This window comes from Pezoporus wallicus, unplaced genomic scaffold, assembly GCF_028554395.1.
Source record: "Pezoporus wallicus isolate ANWC-B61680 ecotype Strahan unplaced genomic scaffold, APGP_CSIRO_Pwel_v1 contig_10372, whole genome shotgun sequence".
NCBI classification, from domain to species: Eukaryota; Metazoa; Chordata; class Aves; order Psittaciformes; family Psittacidae; genus Pezoporus; species Pezoporus wallicus.
In genome coordinates, this window is record NW_026636194.1 from 1 (window position 1) to 10,045 (window position 10,045).

Below are 10,045 nucleotides of genomic sequence, written 5' to 3' on the forward strand. Positions count from 1 at the left end.
CTCTATAGGGGTCTATGGGGAGTCTATGGGGGCTCTATAGGAGTCTATGGGCCTCTATAGGAGTCTATGGGGAGTCTATGGGGGTCTACAGGAGTCTATAGAAGTCTCTGGGACTCTATATGAGCCTACGGGCTCTATGGGTCTCTATAGGAATCGATGGGGAGTCTATGAGGCTCTATAGAAATCTATGGGGCTCTATAGGAGTCTATGGAGGCTCTATGGGTCTCTATAGAAGTCTATGGGGCTCTATAGGGGTCTATGGGTCTCTATAGGAGTGTATGGGGCTCTATATTGTCTATGGGTCTCTATGGGTCTCTATAGGGGCCTATGGGTCTCTGTGGGTCTCTATAGGTCTCTATGGGTCTCTATAGGTCTGTATGGGTCTCTGTGGGTCTCTATAGGTCTGTATGGGTCTGTATGGGTCTCCCTGGGTCTCTATGGGTCTCTATAGGGGTCTCTTTGGGTCTCTCTGTGTCTCTATAGGGTTCTCTATGGGTCTCTCTGGGTCTCTCTGGGTCCCTGTGGGTCCCTATGGGTCCCTGTGGGTCTCTCTGGGTCTCTCTGGGTCTCTGTGGGTCTCTATGGGTCTCTGTGGGTCTCTCTGGGTCTCTCTGGGTCTCTCTGGGGTCTCTCTGGGTCTCTCTGGGTCTCTATAGGTCTCTATAGTCTCTATGTGTCTCTATGGGGTCTCTATGGGTCTCTCTGGGTCTCTATGTGTCTCTATGTGTCTCTATGGGGTCTCTATGGGTCTCTATAGGGTTCTCTATGGGTCTCTCTGGGTCTCTATAGGGGTCTCTGTGGGTCTCTGTGGGTCTCTATGGGTCTCTATGGGTCTCTATAGGGGTCTCTATGTGTCTCTATGTGTCTCTATGGGGTCTCTATGGGTCTCTATAGGTCTCTACAGTCTCTATGTGTCTCTATGGGGTCTCTATGTGTCTCTATGGGGTCTCTCTGGGGTCTCTATGGGTCTCTATGTGTCTCTATGTGTCTCTATGTGTCTCTATGGGTCTCTATGTGTCTCTATGTGTCTCTATGGGTCTCTATGTGTCTCTATGTGTCTCTATGTGTCTCTATGGGTCTCTATGGGTCTCTATGTGTCTCTATGGGTCTCTATGGGTCTCTATGTGTCTCTATGGGTCTCTATGGGTCTCTATGGGTCTCTATGTGTCTCTATGGGTCTCTATGTGTCTCTATGGGTCTCTATGTGTCTCTATGTGTCTCTATGTGTCTCTATGTGTCTCTATGGGTCTCTATGGGTCTCTATGTGTCTCTATGGGTCTCTCTGGGTCTCTATGTGTCTCTATGGGTCTCTATGGGTCTCTATGTGTCTCTATGGGTCTCTATGTGTCTCTATGGGTCTCTATGGGTCTCTATGGGTCTCTATGTGTCTCTATGGGTCTCTCTGGGTCTCTCTGGGTCTCTATGGGTCTCTCTGGGTCTCTGCCCCCCACCCACCTGAGCACGAGCTGTGCCCCCAGGAGGTCGTGCAGGATGAAGCTGAGGCCGATGGCGGCGCCGGGGGGGGCCCTGCGCTCCTGCAGCTCCTCCAGCAGCAGCTCCCGGTGCCGGGCCCGGCGCAGGCGGGACAGGATGGCCCCACGGCCTGGGGGGCAAGGGGGAGATGGGGGGCAATGGGGGCAGTGGGGGCAATGGGGTAATGGGGGTCAATGGGGAAATGGGGGTGAATGGGGGGCAATGGGGGAATGGGGGGAATGGGGGCAATGGGGGCGATGGGGGGAATGGGGGGCAATGGGGTAATGGGGGGCAATGGGGGAATGGGGGGGAATGGGGGGAATGGGGGCAATGGGGGAATGGGGGCAATGGGGTAATGGGGGGCAATGGGGGCAAGGGGGCGATGGGGGGCAATGGGGGTCAATGGCAGGAATGGGGGCAAGGGGGCGATGGGGGGCAATGGGGGGAATGGGGGGAATGGAGCAATGGGGGAATGGGGGGCAATGGGGGAATAGGGGGTCGATGGGGGAATGGGGGGAATGGGGGCAATGGGGGCGATGGGGGGAATGGGAATGGGGGGGAATGGGGGCAATGGGGGGGATGGGGGTCAATGGGGGGCAATGGGGGGAATGGGGGGCAATGGAGGAATGGGGGCAAGGGGGCGATGGGGGGCAATGGGGGCAATGGGGGGAATGGGGGGAATGGAGCAATGGGGCAATGGGGGTCAATGGGGGAATGGGGGCAATGGGGGGAATGGGGGCAATGGGGGGAATGGGGGCAATGGGGGAATAGGGGGTCAATGGGGGAATGGGGGTAATGGGGTCAATGGGGGAAATGAGGGTCAATGGTGGTCAATAGGGTAATGGGGCTATGGGGTAATGGGGGTAATGGGGCTCAGTGGGATCCATAGGGGTCAATGGGGATCAATGGGAGTCAATGGGGGTCTATGGGATCCATAGGGGTCAATGGGGATCAATGGGGGTCTATGGGATCCATAGGGGTCAATGGGGATCAATGGGAGTCAATGGGGGTCTATGGGATCCATAGGGGTCAATGGGAGTCAATGGGGGGTGACGGGGCTCAATGGTGCTCAATGGGGGCAATGCAGTTCAATGGGGTTCAATGGGGTCATGGGGATCAACGGGGGTCAATGGGGTTCAATGGGGCTCAATGGAGGTCTATGGGGCTCAATGGGGTTCAATAGGGGTCAATGGTGTCAATGGGGTTCAATGGAGGTCAATGGGGCTCAAGGGGGTTCAATATGGTTCAATGGGGTTCAATAGGGGTCAGTGGTGTCAATGGGGTTCAATGGAGGTCAATGGGGCTCAACGGGGTTCAATATGGTTCAATGGGGTTCAATAGGGGTCAGTGGGGCTCAATGGGGCTCAGTGGGGCTCAATGGGGCTCAGTGGGGCTCAATGGGGGTCCCATTACCCCTAAGGATGGCGCGGATGAAGCGGCCCAGTCCCGGCACCGACAGCCACCAGCTCCCAGCATCCCGGAGCGTGAGGAGCCCCGCGGCCACCAACTGCCTGCAATGGGGCAGTGGGGGTCAGTGGGGCAATGGGGGGCAATGGGGGTCAGTGGGGCAATGGGGGGAAATGGGGGTAATGGGGGTAATGGGGCAATGGGGGTAAAGGGGTCAATGGGGTTCAGTGGGGGTCAATGGGATCACTGGGAATCAAGGGGTATCAATGGGGTCAATGGGTGTCAATGGGGTTAATGGGTACCAATGGGGCTCAATGGGGTCAATGGGTGTCAATGGGGCTCAGTGCGGTCAATGGGTACCAATGGGTGTCAGTGGGGCTCAATGGGGTCAATGGGGCTCCATGGGCATCAATGGGTGTCAATGAGGTTCAGTGGGATTCAATGGGGCTCAAAGGGTGTCAATGGGGCTCAATGGGTGTAAGTGGGGTCAGTGGGGCTCAGTGGGGTCAATGGGTATCAATGGGGTGCAATGGGTGTCCATGGGGCTCAATGGGTGTCAATGGGTGTCGAAGGGGCTCAGTGGCTGTCAATGGGGCTCAACGGGTATCAGTGGGGCTCAATGGGTGTCAATGGGGCTCAATGGGTTTTAATGGGTGTCAATGGGGCTCAATGGCTGTCAATGGCTGTCAATGGGTCTCAATGGGTGTCGAAGGGGCTCAATGGGTGTCAATGGGGCTCAATGGCTGTCAATGTGTGTCAATGGGTGTCCATGGGACTCAATGGGTGTCAATGGGGCTCAATGGGTGTCAATGGGGCTCAATGGGGCTCAATGGGTGTCAATGGGTGTCAACGGCTGTCACTGGGGCTCAATGGGGCTCAATGCGCATCAATGGGTCTCAATGGGTGTCGAAGGGCTCAATGGGTGTCAATGGGGCTCAATGGGGCTCAACGACTGTCAATGGGCGTCATTGGGGCTCAGTGGGGCTCAACGACTGTCAATGGGTGTCAATGGGGCTCAATGGGTTTTAATGGGTGTCAATGGGGCTCAATGGCTGTCAATGGCTGTCAATGGGTCTCAATGGGTGTCGAAGGGGCTCAATGGGTGTCAATGGGGCTCAATGGGGGCAATGGGGCTCAATGGGTGTCAATGTGTCAACGGCTGCACTGGGGCTCAATGGGGCTCAATGCGCATCAATGGGTCTCAATGGGTGTCAAAGGGCTCAATGGGTGTCAATGGGGCTCAATGGGGCTCAACGACTGTCAATGGGCGTCAATGGGGCTCAATGCGCATCAATGGGTCTCAATGGGTCTCAGTGGGGCAATGGGTGTCATGGGGTGGGGGGGGTCCCTCACGTCAATGGGGATGCGCATCGCAATGGGTCCCCGAAGCCCCACGCCCGCAGCTCCCCCTCCTCGTAGCCCAGCGCCGGGCTGGCGGCCACGGCCCCGTCCAGGAACCTCCGGATCAGTGGGGCCCGGGGGGACCCCGCCGCCCCCGCCAGCACCTGGGGGGCAGGAGAGGGGATGGGGGGGGCCCATTGCCGCTTATGGGGCCCTATGGGGGTTCTATTAGCCTCTATGGGGGGTGGAAGATCCCATTATCGCCTATGGGGGTGGAAGATCCCATTATTCCCTATGGGGGGGGTGGAAGATCCCGTTATCCTCTATGGGGGTGGAAGATCCCATTATCGCCTATGGCGGGTGGAAGATCCCATTATCGCCTATGGGGGGGGAAGATCCCATTATCACCTATGGGGGGGTGGAAGATCCCATTATCACCTATGGGGGGTGGAAGATCCCATTATCGCCTATGGGGGAGGTGGAAGATCCCATTATCGCCTATGGGGGGGTGGAAGATCCCATTATCGCCTATGGGGGGGTGGAAGATCCCATTATTCCCTATGGGGGGGGTGGAAGATCCCGTTATCCTCTATGGGGGTGGAAGATCCCATTATCGCCTATGGCGGGTGGAAGATCCCATTATCGCCTATGGGGGGGGAAGATCCCATTATCGCCTATGGGGGGGTGGAAGATCCCATTATCGCCTATGGGGGGGTGGAAGATCCCATTATTCCCTATGGGGGGGTGGAAGATCCCGTTATCCTCTATGGGGGTGGAAGATCCCATTATCGCCTATGGCGGGTGGAAGATCCCATTATCGCCTATGTGGGGGGAAGATCCCATTATCGCTTATGGGGGGGTTGGAAGATCCCATTATTCCCTATGGGGGGTGGAAGATCCCGTTATCCTCTACAGGGGTGGAAGATCCCATTATCGCCTATGGGGGGTGGAAGATCCCATTATTCCCTATGGGGGGGTGGAAGATCCCATTATCGCCTATGGGGGGTGGAAGATCCCATTATCGCCTATGGGGGGTGGAAGATCCCATTATCGCCTATGGGGGGGTGGAAGATCCCATTATCGCCTAGGGGATGTGGAAGATCCCATTATCGTCTATGGGGGGGTGGAAGATCCCATTATCCCCAAGGGGGAGGGGGTCCCCACTGTGCCCCCTGGCCTCTCCCCACCTTCTCCCTATAGGCATCCACGCACACCACCCCCAGGGTATCCGCGCCCAGCCCCACATGGAGCAACCGGATGCGCCCGTCAGCCCGGAGCCGGTCCTATGGGGCAGAGCACACAATGTGGGTCCCATGGGGAGGGTCCCAGTGTCCCCTATGGGGCAAGGGGACCCAATCATGAGAGGTCCAATGGGGCAGGGGGAGGTCCCATTGTTCTCTATGGGGCAGAGTACACAATGTGGGTCCCATGGGGAGGGTGCCATTGTCCCCTATGGGGCAGGGGACACAACCAAGAGATGTTCAATGTTGGGGGGGGGGGGGGGGGGGGTGTCCCATTGTCCGCGATGGGGCAGGGGACCCAACCCCGAGAGGTCCAATGGGGCCGGGGGAGGTCCCATTGTTCTCTACGGGGCAGAGCACACAATGTGGGTCCCATGGGGGGGTTAGAGGTCCCATTGTTCCCTATGGGGCAGGGGACCCAACCACGAGAGGTCCAATGGGGCAGGGGGAGGTCCCATTGTCCCCTATGGGGCAGGGAACCCAACTAAGAGAGGTCCAAAGGGGAGGTCCCATTGTCCCCTATGGGGCAGGGGGTTACTTATGGGGCTGCCCCATAGCGGGCCCCACCAGGTGCCGGTCGACGGCCGTGCGGTCGCTGACGATGCTGTAGAGCTGATGGCGCAGGACCAGGGGGGGCAGGAGGTCCCCAAAGAGCCCTATGGGGAACAGGGCCCCCAAGGCCCCCAGGGCGGCCTCCACTGCCCCAGGGCTGCCTATGGGGAGCGGGGGGGGGGGGGGTGCGCCCCATAAGTGGCCCCATAGAGACCCCAAAAGACCCATAGAGACCCAATAGAGACCCCATAGAGACTCCTAGAGATACACAGAGCCCCAAAGAGTGCTATAGAGCTCTATAGAGCCCTATAGAGACCCATAGAGAACCCAGAGCCCCATAGAGACCCCACAGAGCGCACATAGAGACCCACAGAGACCCCATAGAACCCCAGAGCCCCATAGAGACCCCATAGAGACCCCACAGAGCCCCACAGAGACCCAATAGAGCCCCATAGAGAGCCATAGAGACCCCACAGAGCCCCATAGAGAAACAGAGACCCCATAGAGCCCCCATAGAGACCCCACAGAGACCCATAGAGACCCACGAATACTCATAGAGACCGCATAGAGCCCCACAGAGACCCCATAGAGACCCCATAGTGCCCATAGAGACCCACAGAGCTCCCACAGAGACCCATAGAGACCCCAGAGAGACCCCAGAGAGCCCCAGAGAGCCCCCATAGAGGCCCACAGAGACCTACAGAGCCCCATAGAGACCCCATAGAGCCCATAGGGACCCCATAGAAACCCATAGAGACCCCATAGAGACCCCACAGAGACCCATAGAGCCCCATAGAGACCCCATAGAGCCCCATAGAGCCCCATAGAGACCCCAAAGAGACCCCATAGAGACCCATAGAGACCCATACATACCCCATAGAGACCCCGAGAGACCCCATAGAGACACAAAGAGACCCATAGAGACCCCATAGACCCCCCATAGACACTCCATAGAGCCCCATAGAGCCCCCCCATAGAGACCCCATAGAGCCCCATAGAGACCCCACAGAGACCCCATAGAGCCCCAGAGACCCACAGAGACCCCATAGAGCCCCATAGAGACCCCACAGAGACCCCATAGAGACCCATAGAGACCCCATAGAGACCCCATAGAGCCCCATAGGCCCCCGGTACCGTCCCGGCGCCGCCTCTTGGCCTCGATCCCGTCCCCATAGCGGCGACGACGGCTCATGGAGGGGGGGAGGGGAGGGAACCCCGACTTGTCCCTGCTTGATGACGTCAAAAAGAGAGGAAGGAGGCGTGGCTTCGCTAGAGGACGGAACCATTTGGGTTTAATGGGGGGGGAATTGAGCCGCATGGGCCAATCAGAGGGCTGGGCTGAAACACGTGGGCCAATCAGGGGGCTGGGCTGAATCACATGGGCCAATCAGGGGCTTGGATTGAGCCATAGGCACCAATAGGAGGACTTGGACCGAACCATGAGGGTCTGTGGGGGGGGATTGAGCCCCATTGGGCCAATAGGAGGGCTTGGACTGAACCATGAGGGTCTATGGGGGGAGGAATGAACCATTACCACAATGGGGGGGGGGGTGTGCATTGGACTGAAGCAACCTCAATGGGGGGGTGCATTGGAACAAACCAACTTCAATGGGGGGGGTTCGGACCGAACCATTACCACAATGGGGGGGGAGTGCACTGGATTGAATCAACATCAATGAAGGGGTTTGGATTGAACCATTGCCACTATGGGGGTGTGTGTGCATTGAAACAAACCAACCTCAATGGGGGGGTCCAGACCAAACCATTACCACTACGGGGGGGGTGGGGGTGTGCATTGGAACGGACCAACTTCAACGGGGGGGTTTGGACCAAACCATTACCACTATGGGGGGGTGGGTGTGCATTGGACTGAACCAACTTCAATGGGGGGGATTGGACCAAACCATTACAACAATGGGGGGGTGTATGTGCATTGGACTGAACCAACTTCAATCGGGGGGTTTGGATCAAACCGTTACCACTATGGGGGGGTGTGTGTGCATTGGACTGTACCAATCTCAATAGGGGGCGGGGTTCGGATCAAACCATTACAACAATGGGGGGGTGTGTGTGTGCATTGGATCAAACCAACTTCAATGGCGGGGTCCAGACCAAACCATTACCACTATGGGGGGGTGCATTGGACTGAACCCACCTCAACAAGGGGATTCCAGACTGAACCATTGCCACTATGGGGGTGTGTGCGCATTGGACCGAACCAACTTCAATGGGGGTGTTAGGACCAAACCATTATCACAAGGGGGGGGGGGGGGGTGTGTGTTTGTGTGCATTGGACCAAACCAACTTCAATGGGGGGGGTTTGGACCAAACCATTACCACTATGGGGGTGTGTGTGTGCATTGGACTGTACCAATCTCAATGGGGGGGGGGTTGGACCAAACCATTACCACAATGGGGGGGGTGTGTGTGCATTGGACTGTACCAATCTCAACGGGGGGGGGGTTGGACCAAACCATTACCACAATGGGGGTGTTTGTGTGCATTAGACTGAACCAACTTCAATGGGAGTGTTCAGACCGAACCATTATTACAAGGGGGGGGGTGTGTGTTTGTGTACATTGGACTGTACCAATCTCATCGGGGGGGGGGCAGACCAAACCATTACCACAATGGGGGGGTGTGTGTGTGTGTGCGTGTGCATTGGACTGAACCAACTTCAATGGGGGGGTTCGGATCAAACCATTACCACAATGGGGGGGTGTGCGTGCATTGGACTGTACCAATCTCAACAGGGGGGGTGTGTGTGTGTGTGCATTGGACTGTACCAATCTCAATGGGGGGGGTTGGACCAAACCATTACCACAATGGGGGTGTTTGTGTGCATTGGACTGAACCAACTTCAATGGGAGTGTTCGGACTGAACCATTATTACAAGGGGGGGGGTGTGTGTTTGTGTACATTGGACTGTACCAATCTCATCGGGGGGGGGGGCAGACCAAACCATTACCACAATGGGGTGGGTGTGTGTGTGTGTGTGCATTGGACTGAACCAACTTCAATGGGGGGGTTCGGATCAAACCATTACCACAATGGGGGGGTGTGCGTGCATTGGACTGTACCAATCTCAACAGGGGGGGTTTGGACCAAACCATTACCACTATTGGGGGGGGTGTGTGCGCATTGGACTGTACCAATCTCAACGGGGGAGGATCGGACCAAACCATTACCACCACGGGGGTGCCCCGGGGCCCCTTTATTGCGTGTAGAGGCTGGCGGCGAAGACGATGTCCCTCTTGATGAGCGTGGAGGCCGCCTCCATCTTGGCGGCCAGCACCGGCTCCCCCAGCAGCCGGGCCGCTTGGCGCAGCTCCCGGCACAGCTCCTCCAGGCGTTGGATGCACCGCACCACCGAGCCCTCCTGCAGCGTCGGTGGGCGCCGGATGGAGGCAAAGGGCTGGGAAAGAGGGGGGGAAAAGGGGGGTTGGGGTCTTTTAATGGGGTTTTTGGGGGGGGGTGGGTCTCTTAATGGGGGGTTTCGGGGCTTTAATGGGGTTTTGGGGGGGTTTAATGGGCTTTTGAGGGGGGTTGGGGTCTTTTAATGGGGTTTTGGGGGGGGTTGGGTCCCTTAATGGGGGGTTTCGGGGCTTTAATGGGGTTTTGGGGGAGTTTAATGGGCTTTTGAGGGGGGTTGGGGTCTTTTTAGTTGGGGTTTGGGGTCTTTAATGGGGGTTTGGGGTCTTTTAATGAAGTTTTGGGGTCTTTTAATGGGGTTTGGGGGGGGGGTTGGGTCCCTTAATGGGGATTTTGAGGGCTATAGTGGGGTTTTGGGGGGGTTTAATGGGCTTTTGAGGGGATTTGGGGTCTTCTTAGTGGGGGTTTGGGATCTTTAATGGGGGTTGTGGGTCTTTTAATGGGGTTTAATGGTCTTTTAATGGGGTTTGGGGGGGGTTGGGTCCCTTAATGGGGGGTTTGGGGTCTTTAATGGCGTTTTGGGGGGGTTTAATGGGCTTTTGAGGGGGGGGTGGGGTCTTTTTAGTGGGGGTTTGGGGTCTTTTAATGGGGGTTTTGGG

At 57.1% G+C, this 10,045-nt stretch overlaps 1 protein-coding gene and 1 pseudogene across 1 annotated transcript; one reads left to right on the top strand and one right to left on the bottom strand.

Moving 5' to 3' along the window:
* The first annotated feature begins 18 nt into the window (after positions 1-18).
* Positions 19-1,150, top strand: LOC130593770 (mucin-19-like; annotated as a pseudogene).
* A 304-nt stretch (positions 1,151-1,454) lies between these two features.
* On the bottom strand, positions 1,455-7,332 carry STK19 (serine/threonine kinase 19; the record flags this gene model as incomplete). Its single annotated transcript, XM_057399141.1, has 6 exons — positions 7,149-7,332; positions 6,030-6,175; positions 5,409-5,504; positions 4,234-4,385; positions 2,887-2,984; positions 1,455-1,603 (listed from the first exon to the last, which is right to left on the bottom strand). Coding segments are annotated over exons 1-6 (825 nt in total), but the record flags the coding sequence as incomplete, so codon positions are not given.
* Positions 7,333-10,045: the final 2,713 nt, after the last annotated feature.